The sequence below is a fragment of the Lithobates pipiens genome, unplaced genomic scaffold, assembly GCF_037356315.1.
Source record: "Lithobates pipiens isolate NorthernLeopardFrog02 unplaced genomic scaffold, aLitPip1_a1.2 Scaffold_19, whole genome shotgun sequence".
NCBI lineage: Eukaryota > Metazoa > Chordata > Amphibia > Anura > Ranidae > Lithobates > Lithobates pipiens.
This window is the reverse complement of record NW_027507764.1, coordinates 473,197,306-473,209,318: the sequence shown is the minus strand read 5'-3', so window position 1 is coordinate 473,209,318 and position 12,013 is coordinate 473,197,306. Positions and strand designations below refer to the sequence as shown.

The window sequence follows — 12,013 nt, the reverse complement described above, 5'->3', positions numbered from 1 at the left end:
TCTAGGGGGACTGTGGAAGCTTAGCCAAGAGGGCTAGAGAAAGGGGCAGCTGCAGCACGGTGGGCTGGCAGTGCCTGAAGAGGTGGTGCTGGCATCAGTTGCCACAGTAGGACAGCTGGGCACTAAGACTTTGCTACACAACCAAGGGTCCCATGGTCCTGCCTGTAAAGGGCATTTGTTATCAATCTGACTGAGCCCTATTGTTGTATCACCTAAATGTGTGCCAGCTGGTTCAGGGGGTTGTAGTGCTTCAAGCAAGTGTTGTGCTAGAGAAGCTGAGGAGTGTGTAAAGCAAGTGTTGTGCTAGAGAAGCTGAGGAGTGTGTAAACAGTCTGTACAGAGGAAGTTGTCCCTGGAAAATTCTGCTAAAGTCAAGTGGGCATTCCATAATACACCTATCCTCATCCAAGTTCATTACCCCTAATAAAAACACACAAAAAAGCTGCAAGGACTGTTTCTTGACTACAGAGTGCTGTGAAAATTCTGTGTGCCTGGTTGTGCAGGGTGGGGGATCCCTTATTCACCAGCGACTCCTGCAGGGGTAGCACTGCACCAGTATGAAATGCAATGATCACATCTGAAGTGCACTAATCCATAGCAATCTCTTGTAAATCTTTTAGCTAACCTGATTTGTATAAACTATGTGTTGACAGGCTGCCATAAGCTACTGTACTTTTTATGTGGACACTGCTTTTTGCACTGCCTTATCGAATAAGCACATGCTGTTGTGTACAGACACACATACCCAGCAGCTTGTTGGAAAATCTCCATGTGACAGTGCCACTTCGTCACTTGGAGAATAAGGAATAAAGTCACTGACAGCATGGACCTTCCACTTTTCAGTCCTCCGGTGTCACATTTGGCACCTTTCAGGGGGGAGCGGTGAGCAAATACCTGTATAATCCAGGTATTTGCTCCCACTTCCGGGCATAGATATCCGTTGGTACCTGCGGATATCTGTGCCATATCCGGCACTTACTCCACGCCCCCCCCCCCCCGCTATCTTCTGGGAGACACACAGGTCCCAGAAGACAGCAGGGACTTGTGGGATCAGCAGCGCGACTCATGCATGCGCAGTAGGGAACAGGCTGTGAAGCCGCAAGGCTTCACTGCCTGATTCCCTTACTGAAGATGGCGGCGCCTCCACCAGAGAGCCGAGGGACAGATCATCTTTAGGTGCCGACATCGCGGGCGCCCTGGACAGGTGAGTGTCCATAATTTAAAAGTCAGCAGCTGCAGTATTTGTAGTTGCTGACTTTAAAAGAAAAAAACAAAAATCGGCAGGACCTCCGCTTTAAGAGCATGCGAGGATAAAAGCGCTAATTCTAAAGTGCAGTAAGTGATAGCAACCAAACAGAATTTATTCTTTTTGGCAATGACTGCCCTTGGCATGGTCAAAGATGTCTCATGCCTATGTTTATCAGCGAAGGTTTGTCAATCATTGGTTACCCTCTATATATCTGCAGGTAAGTATCATCCTCTTTTATCAAATATGTTTTATCCTTTAAACAATTAACTTTAAACAAACACAAAAAATTACTTGGTATAAATGTCATAGAAAAATTAACTTTTTCTTTCCAAGTAGAAGTACAAGGATCCATGGACAAAGAAAAGTGGTTGTTGTCATCTGAAAAACAAATACACATGTATTATAATCAATGCATACAAATAGCTTTTAGCAAGTAAAAATACAGTATGATATACTTTCCTATCTATTTACTAATGCCAGCAGCATAAAGATTCAAATTAGTCAATGTTGATTGCGAGAGTAAAGTTTAGTTTTAAAGAGAAGTACTCAACTGTAGGTGTCTGATATGATATGTTCCATTCCGGGAGAGATTTCTCTTCACTTCCTATCTCGTGACATTTTTTTTATTGGGACAAAAATTGAGGAGAAATTCTTCCCAACGGTGACCAAGACAGCAATGAAAACAGATCCAATCTCTTGCTGATACTGTACAAAGCTAGAAACAAAGTCCTAGCTGGAATTATACTTAACCATTAAACTGTCAAACGCTGCTCTATGATTGGAGTATATTTGTTACTTCTCAAACCTCTTTTCCATTTTTGTAACTACAAAGCATCAGTTCACCAAAGCATAATACATTACTGTGCCCCGTGCACACTGGGTGTTAAGCCCATGCGCATCAAATCCTAGCATTTTCAGGTGTTCAGGATGAACATTTGCATAATCCAACCCCAATGCCAGCAGCAGGACAAAATCTATGACAGGCTACATGGTAACTGGATGCTGTACTGAGTGGTACTCACATTTTGAGCCTATGCATTCAGGGGCGTAAGCCCAGAACACAAGAATTTTGTTTTCCAAGCATATGTCCCAGAACACATACAGCCCTAAACTTGATTACAGCTTAGTACAGCATCCAGCCACTGTTTTTTTTTTTTCAGTCTGTCATAGCTTTTGACAGGCTGCTGACAGTAAAGGGTGGCGCTGTACCTGTGCCTCTCAAGCCCCTGAAAATGCTTGGATTTGACCCAGATGGGCTAAATGCTCAGAGTGCTTGTGGCCTTATCCTAACCATGTGTTATTTACAATTGTTTTGCAATCAAAGCCTTTAATTCACTAAGGGCCTATTCACACCAGCCTGGTCTGCTGAGGTGCTTCAAATGAATGTGCTGTATCACCCTGATATTTAGGCAGGGTTGCGCTTAAATTTATTTGCCAAGTGATAGTTGCCTTGGTCAATTGCTAGGAGGTCAACGGACTTTGCCCTAATTCTAGAATTGCTGCACTTCTCTCTTCTGCCTCTAGGTGGCCGGTGGCATTAGATAAGACAAGGACATTGCAAGGACAGATTAGGAGTATATGGGGTATCTCAGCCAATGGGCAGGGATTTTCTTGAGTCCCTTGGCCTGCTGGGAGAGCCTATTTAACCACTTAACAACCGGCCCATAGCCGAATGACGGCTACAGGGCGGTTGTTTAACTCTGGGAGGCCGTCATATGACGTCCTCCCAGAATTCCGCTCTCACTCGAGAGAATGCATGACCGGTGGGTCCACAGGACCCGGTGCATCATGGATCACGATCATGGATCAAATGACGGAGTGATCACTTGTAAACAAACCGGCGTCATGTTATGACACCCGTTCCTCCCTCCCCCTCTCTGTACCCGATCGGTACAGCGAAGGGGGAAGAGATCGGTGTCAGCAGCGCTGTGGGCTGCATCTGCAGTGCCCACATCGCTGCTCACCGAAATGTAACCCCTCAATACCCCCCAATACTCTGCAATACCCGCAAATACTCTGCAATACCCGCAAATACTCTGCAACACCCACAAATACTCTGCAACACCAGCAAATACTCTGCAATACCCGCAAATACTCTGCAATACCCGCAAATACTCTGCAATACCCGCCAATACTCTGCAATACCTGCCAATACTCTGCAACACCCACAAATACTCTGCAACACCCACAAATACTCTGCAGTACCAACAAATACTCTGCAGTACCAACAAATACTCTGCAATACCCACAAATACTCTGCAATACCCGCAAATACTCTGCAATACCCGCCAATACTCTGCAATACCCGCCAATACTCTGCAATACCCGCCAATACTCTGCAATACCCTGCCAATACTCTGCAATACCCTGCCAATACTCTGCAATACCCTGCCATAAATTGCCATACCCAGAGATACCCAGCCATACTCGGAGATACCCAGCCATACTCGGAGATACCCAGCCATACTCGGAGATACCCTGCAATACCCAGCCATAGTCGGTGATACCCTGCATTTCCCAGCCATAGACATCCCCTCCCTCCCGCCGACCCTCCGGTGCTCCTACCGACTCGCCAATACGATCAAAGCCAGAATCTTTTTTACTTTTATTTCAGGCTTCCCAGCTTAGAGGTGAGATGCGGGGTCTTATTGACCCCATATCTCACTGTAAAGAGGACCTGTCATGCCATATTCCTATTACAAGGGATGTTTACATTCCTTGTAATAGGAATAAAAGTGATCAAAAAATTTATTTTTGGGGAAAAAAATGTCAAACTAAAATAAATAAAGTAAAATGAACAATAACATATATTTTTTTTAAAGCGCCCCTGTCCCCATGTGCTCGCATGTAGAAGCGAACGCATACGTAAGTCCCACCCACATATGAAAACGGTGTTCAAACCACACATGTGAGGTATCGCTGCAAACGTTAGAGGGAGAGCAATAATTCTAGCCCTAGCCCTCCTCTGTAACTCAAAACATATAACCAGTAAAAAAAAATTAAAGCGTCGCCTATGGGGATTTTTAAGTAGCGACGTTTGGCGCCATTCCATGAGCGTGTGCAATTTTGAAGAGTGACATGTTAGGTATCTATTTACTCAGCGTAACTTCATCTTTCACATTATGCAAAAATTGGGCTAACTTTACTGTGATTTTTTTTTTTTTTTAAGCACAAAACTGTTTTTTTTCCAAAAAAAAGCATTCGAAAAATTGCTGCGCAAATACCGTGTGAGATAAAAAAAGTTGCAACGACCACCATTATATTCTCCAGGGTGTTTGCTAAAAAAACATATATATATAATGTTTTGGGGTTCTATGTAATTTTCTAGCAAATAAATGATGATTTTTACATGTAGGAGAGAAATGTCAGAATTGTCCTGGGTGCTCCAGAACGCCTGATGGCGCTCCCTGCATGTTGGGCCTCTGTATGTGGCCACACTGAGTAAAAGTCTCACACATGTGGTATCGCCATACTCGGGAGTAATAGCAGAATGTGTTTTGGGGTGTAATTTGTGGTATGCATATGCTGTGTGTGAGAAATAAACTGTTAATATGACAATTTTGTGAAAAAAAAAAAAGTAAAAAAAATCTTGCAAAAAATTGTGGGAAAAAATGACAACTTCAAAAAACTCATCATGCCTCTTACTAAATACCTTGAAATGTCTTCTTTCCAAAAAGGGGTAATTTGGGGGGTATTTGTACTTTTCTGGCATGTTAGGGTCTCCAGAATTGAAATAGGCCGTCAGTACTTCAGGTGTGATCAATTTTCAGATATTGGCACCATAGCTTGTGGACTCTATAACTTTCACAAAGACCAAATAATATCCACCAATTTGTACTTATTTTTACCAAAGATATGTAGTAGTATAAATTTTGGCCAAAATTTATGAACAAAAAATTACTAATCTGCTAAATTTTATAACAGAAACTAAGAAAAATTCATTTTTTTACAGAATTGTTGGTCTTTTTTCTTTTATAGCACAAAAAATAAAAAACCGAGCGGTGATTAAATACCACCAAAAGAAAGCTCTATTTGTGTGAAAAAAAGGACAAAAATTTCATATAGGTCCAGTGTTGCATGACTGAGTAATTGTCATTCAAAATGTGAGAGCACCAAAAGCTGAAAATTGGTCTGGTTATTAAGGGTGTTTAAGTGCCCAGTGGTCAAGTGGTTAATTGGGTGGAGTCAGGTTATTGGGGTTCTGTGCCACCTGGATGGCTGTCTGGGTGGAAGTGTGTTGTGCTGCTAGGCCATAAACCTAAGGCCTATCCCAGGGACATCTGGCTGCTAGGTTGTCCGAGGGCCTATCCAGAAGCAAGAGAGCAGCGTAGGGTTGGGACTGCGGCTTGCAGTCCAACCAGAAGTGACGGTTCTGCCAGCCGGAGAACCTGTTGTGGTCGGGGGTAGAGGGGAAGCTGTCGCCACTAAGGGACCATCCACCTTATTACCAGGGACCACTGTGAGTAGCTGAATCAAGTACCAGAGCAGTATTTTCACAAACCGGGGATGGTGAACAATGGGGAAACTTCAGTAGGTGCCAAGCCATGGACCCAGCCAGTGGAGGCGACGCTTGCAGAGCAGTATTGTGTGTCAAGCCAGGGACCGAGCAGGCCAGTGGGTTGACACTTGAGAAGTATCTGGGCGTGCCAAGCTAGGGACCCAGGAGGGACATGGGGTGAAGCTTGAGGAAGATACTGAGTGAGAAGATTGGAAGAGCTCAGGGTATCCAGTGGCAGTGGATCAGCAAGTCTAGTGAGAGAGACTGGGAGCTCAGCTGAGTGAAGATCTACAAAAGGAGATTGTAAAGGAACTAAAAGTAGTCATTACAATTTGTGTTAGAAACTGTTACAAAACTGTTGCCATAGAAGACAGCGATCCTACTCGTGCAGAAGTGTCTTGCTGGATGTCTTTCCCTGCATGGCTGTCTACCTGTAGAAGTCTCAGAGTCTGCCAATTAACACTGCAACTACTAAAGAGTGTCCTGGCCTTAACCCTTTCTCCCTCAGTTCTGTTTAAGAGACAATAAATCTCTTTGCATTCAAGAAGTGTCTGGCGCCCATTAATCTACCTAGCATTGCACCCACCATGCCTCATAACCCATTCTGCATAGAAGGATGTCAGCTGTCCCTAACTCTGGAGGTCAAAAAAAAAAAAATCCCATTTCCTCTTATGTTCACTGACAGACACAGCCTTTTCTTTTCAATATTCATCACCAGACAGGGATGTCCCAAAGTAGTGCCACAACAAGGGGTGGGCAAACCAACTAATAGAGAAAAATCCAGGGCACCGTGCCAAAACTGTGAACTACCCCGAAGGGGCACCCAAGAAACCTAAATAGCCTCCTGCAAAGCATGGTGGCCAAAACTAGCATCGGAGGATGCCAAACACATCAACCATATAAACATTTTGTAAATGAGTGCAGAGATGACCAGATTGCCTTGCAACCTGAGAAACAGATGCCCGATGTCAGAGCACCCAGGAGGCGCTAACCGTCCTGGCAGAATGATGGGGTTTTATGTTTTTTTCTTTTTTTTACATTGTAGATAGAATGGGGAAGGGTTAGAATCTCTTTCGAGTATTAATTATTGTCTATGTCTCTATTGTGAAAATTTAGTCCTCTATTAATCCTGGTCTCCATTGCCACGGAGACTAAAATTGGGCAAAATCTACAAATTGGAGTTGTCACCAAAGCAGAGATAGAGGGGATCTTCCAATAGGGAAACTTGTTCTAGTGGCAACTTTTCTTATTTTGGAAAATTTTTCTTTGAGGTATAGTTATGTCTACCACACAGGAAGTGAAATCCAGATCTCTGCAGTGGGACACAGATAGCAACCTGACAGGGGCTTTACACATTCCCTACTGTACTTAAAACCTATTCAGCCAAGTCCCGGGCCTCTCCAGGCCTAATGGTGACCTCCAGAGTAAGGGACAGCCGACATTCTTCTGTGTAGAGTGGGTTACGAGGCATGGTAGGTGCAATGCAAGGTAATGAGTTTCTTAAACATAACTGTGAGAGAGAGGGTTAGGGCCAGGACACCCTTTAGTAGTTGCAATGTTAATTTAGCAGACTCCGAGACTTCTATAGGCAGACATCCATGCGGGAAAAGGCATCCAGCTAGACACCACATCTGCATTATTCGGACCACTGTCTCCTATGGCAACAATCTTGAAACAGTTTCTAACAAAGGTTGTAATGAACTTATTCACTTCTTCTACAATCTCCTATTGTAGATCTTTCACTAGACTTGCTGAGCCACTGCCACTGGATCCCCCAAGCTCTTCCAATCTTCTCATTCAGTATCTTCCTCAAGGATCACCCCCACGTCCCTGCTGGGTCCCTAGCTTGGTACTCACAGATACTCCACAAGCGTCACCCCACTAGCCTGCTTGGTTCCTGGCTTGGCACACAATATTGCTCTACAAGCGTCACCTCCACTGGCTGGGTCCCTGCTGACGTTTCCCAGTTCTTTAACATCCCTGGTTGGTGAGAATAATGTTCTGGTACTTGCTTCAGCTACTCACAGTGGTTTCCGGTAATAAGGTGGATGGACCCTTAGTGGCGACAGCTTCCCCTCTACCTCCAACCACGGCAGGTTCTCCGGCCGGAAGAACTGGACTGCAAGCCGCAATCCTAACCCTAAGCTGCTCTCTTGCTTCTGGATAGGCCCTCAGACAGCCTAGCAGCCAGGTGTCCCTGGGATAGGCCTCAGGCTCTGGCCTAGCAGCCCAGAGCAACACAATACACATTCACCCAGACAGCCTTCCAGGTGGCACAGAACTCCGATCACCTGACCTCACCAAAATAAACAGGCTATCCCAGCAGGTCAAGGGACCTAAGAAAATGCCTGCCCATTGGCCGAGACACCCCATTCATTCCTAATCTGTCCTTGCAATGCCTTTGTCTTATCTAATGCCACCAGATGCCTGGGCCTCTAATGGCAGAAGAGAGAAGTGCAGCAATTCCAGAATTAGGGTGAAATCAATTGACCTCCTATCAAATGGCCAAAGCAACTATCACTTGGCAAATACATTTACTAGCAACCCTGCCTAAATATCAGGGTGCTACATCTATAAAAAATGGTTTGGGTTTTAAATATGCTTTAATTACTTTCTTCTATGTCTGTTTTTAGCTTATCGGAAAAGAAGGGGAGAAAGTCACATGCTCTCCCACATCTGAAAATATTTGGTATTCCCAAGGTTTCCAACAATAGAGTGTCAGTTGAAGTTCTGCTGAAAAAGCGGAGTTCCACTCGAAAGTCAAAGTTCTGCTTTAAGGACTCCTCATCCCCATAAATGCCACATTTGGCATGTCATTTTTTTTTGGGGGGGGGGGGGGGGGGAGTGGGTACCTAGTTTTGACAGATACCTAGAGCCCACTTCCGCTCGGGCCACCTAGGCAACTCAAGCGGAAGTTCTCCTCTACCCCTCCTTCCCTGCAATATTTTTGGACACGTCACAGGTCCCAGAAGATTGCCCGGCCATTGATAATGTGCAGCACTACTCGTGCATGCACAGTGCACACCTGGCTGTGAAGCCGCCACAGCCGGGTGCCTACATTGTGATGCCGGTGCTGGGGAAAGTGGGATAGATCCAAGGCTTCAGGCGGATGCATCACTGGATTGTGGGACAGTTGAGTGTTTCTTTATTCAAAGTCAGCAACTACACTTTCTGTAGATGCCGACTTCTAATAAACAGAAAAACGAATGGAACGCCGCATTAAAGCATCACTAAATCTCATGTTCATACTCACTCAGTCACTATGAAGCCGCGTACACACGGGCGGACTGTCTGGCCAACTAAGTCCGTCAGACAATCCGACGGACAGTCCGTCCTACTTTCGAATGAACGGACTTGACCACACACAATGAACAAACAGTCCGTTGAAAGCTTGCGCGATGACGTGTACAGCACGTACGACGGGACTAGAAATAGGACGTCCAATACACAGCAATGCAACCTTCCGCCGTGTAAATCCTTTCTGAGCATGCGCCATACTTAGTCCGTCCAACTAGCCTACTCACGAGCGGACTGTCCGCTGAAACCAAAGTTGGACGGACAATATTACGGAAATTCCGAAATACTTAGTCCGCCAGACTGTCCGCTGAAGCCCACACACGAGCGCACTGTCCGCTGAAATGTGCTTCGGCGGACTAAGTTGGACAGACAGTCCGCCCGTGTGTACGCGGCTTGAGATTCGTTTACTGGTTGATCCCCAATCATCCCAATGATGTCCCCAATTCAGCTAGGGATTTTTCAGCTGTGGTGGCAACTCTGCACATGCTCAGTTTTCAGTGAGTTTCTATGCTGAGCATTTCCTCCCTATCACATCTGAGCAGCCCATATGACCATAGAGTCACACATATAGGTGTATACAGTACACAGTGGTAAATGACAGCCCACTCCCTCCCTCCCTCTCCATGCCCACTAACCAGCTAAACATAACGGGGGTCGGATATTACGTGTAGATTAATGGAGGCATGTAGATCAATGGAGGCTTCATCTCCCTCCTATTCTAAGACACAGGCTAGAGGGGTGTGATTCATCCTGTGACTGGCATAAATCCGTCCACACCATGGTATTTCCACAAAATGATAAAGATTTAATATCAAATATATATGTGTATGCCAATTTAAAATAGTGTATTGATATTATTTATTTTTACTCTGTATTCCAAAAGCTTTTTTTGAACATGTGACCACCAACAGAAGACTAGAAGCTCCTTCTGTTAATATTTCACTGCAAACAGGCTGGGAGAGAGCTGGGTCATGTGACAGCTGTAGATCCCATAGGAAAAGGGTACTAAGATGTTGTTGTTTTTATCAAAATAATTACAGTGCCATTATCCACATACAGAAATAGAAGGGACAATGTACATTAAATAAAACAGTGGGGGTTATTTACGAAAGGCAAATCCACTTTGCACTGCAAGTGCACTTGGAAGTAAAGTCGTTGTAGATCCAAGGGGGACATGCAAGGAAAATGAAAAGCAGCATTTTAGCTTGCACGATTGGATGATAAAATCAGCAGAGCTTCCTCTCATTTCAGATTACCTCTAAGAATTAGAGCGACTTTGTTATTTACGAAAGGCAAAGTGGATTTGCCTTTCGTAAATAACCCCCGGTGTGTGTTGAGTATCAATTTAACTAGCCTTCAGGCTTTGTAGCAAAGCTCCTGTTCTACCTTTCTGCACTCTTTTTCACTATGTTCTGCCACTGTTGGACCCCAAAAATCTTAACAAAAGTTTGAATTTGCCTAAGGCTGCTCAGGCAGTGAGCACTACATTGTGGGAGGCAGGTGGAATGTCCTATGTACCCCATTCCTGAATGTCCTGGATTTATCTCAGGGCTTTGGAAGCAATTCAGGGAATGGGGTAAAGTGTAGCTACCACAGAACCCATCCACACTGCTGCTATTTTTTTTATCTCTTTCAGTGCATTTTTAATGTGTGTACATCTGTTTTACTTACAGTACCATTAACAAAAAGTGAGATGCTGTATACTAGCTGGGAACCACACCCGAAAAATAGCAAGAATTTATTTTTTTAATGCACCACACTAAAACACATACAGTATCCGTATCCTATGCCTTAAAAGAAAACCTGATGGTTAACTAAGTAAACGTATAGAGAGTATAGATTGACTTTGATTTCAGCATTCAAGCAAAGACTACAAGAAAAGCTGCATTGGATACATATATAAAACAGAAAGTACTTACCACACAGTACATAAAACATATCTACCGCATGATTGTTACACATTATGTGTTTTGTTATTGTCCTCATCGGAACAAAAAGTAGCTGAAAAAAAAACAGAACCTTAAGCATATCCTCTATCATCCACCATTAAAAGCATGAGAAGAAAATCATATACAATCTGTAAGAGGAACAGCAACTCGTCATCTGAGTTCCACTTCCTCTTAAAATGTTTTCTGCTTGTTAAGTCATTTTCGCAATCCAGGGCAACCAGAGACGGACTAAGGTTTCACCAAGAACAGGATTTTTTTTTAATTTTATAAAAAATTTGTGTAAAGGAAATTTTCTTTTCTTAGTTTTGGATAGAATATGGGAGTGAAAAAACCCTGTGCATTTTTATTGCTACCTCTGTCCCCATTGAGTATAATATGTATGAGTATGAGGATTCCTCCATCCACACAATCAAGAGGGATGGAGGAATCTATCATCAACGATCAACTTCTATTGAACAGGGATGGTCGCATACTGATCAAAATTTGGCCAGCCCCTGTTGAACTGGCCGAAATTCAATCTGTTTATGGCCAGATTTACTCTGCACCATTGTTTCCAGTACCTAAAGTGACTGGAAATCTGAAACTTTTGAGTTGCCACTGGAACAGGAGGTGTGGAAAGGACTTCCAGTGCGGACAACGACTGCGGAATCAACTGTCCATAGATGTCGTTTTTTTTTAAAAAAAGGGAATTTTTTTTCCCTGGTAGTACTACAAATAACACACATCCTGTCCTCTTGTGGCTATGCTTATTCTTCCACTGTACATATGGAAGAGGCCTTGATTGTCATACATGTCTGCCTTTCATTCCATTACCTGGTGGACTGAAGGTACTAGTTGTTTGCACAGGAAAGATAGGGATGTTTTTACTTTTTTATCAGTTCACAGAAAGTAATAAGCAAGACCAACCAGTATTTTCTGTACTTGTGAAAATTATGAAAACGAATGCAGTAACCATACGTATTGACTGGTAAGCTGTAATATATTACATTTCTGTTTTAGAGAGGAGCTGCACCTTTAAAA

The 12,013-nt window shown here is 43.8% G+C and overlaps 1 protein-coding gene across 2 annotated transcripts in view; it reads right to left on the bottom strand.

The window, feature by feature from the left end:
• The window catches only part of LY96 (lymphocyte antigen 96), a 46,801-nt gene extending 35,671 nt beyond the window's left edge, over window positions 1-11,130 (bottom strand). The window contains exons 1-2 of one of the 2 annotated variants that reach the window (XM_077492885.1): window positions 10,964-11,130; window positions 1,541-1,627 (exon numbers count right to left, since the gene is read on the bottom strand). In XM_077492885.1, coding sequence (XP_077349011.1) covers window positions 1,541-1,627; window positions 10,964-11,084 — 208 coding nt within the window. In that variant the 5' untranslated portion in view covers window positions 11,085-11,130. The remainder of the gene's footprint in view (window positions 1-1,540; window positions 1,628-10,963) is intronic. The other variant, XM_077492884.1, reaches the window with a different exon arrangement.
• Window positions 11,131-12,013: the final 883 nt, after the last annotated feature.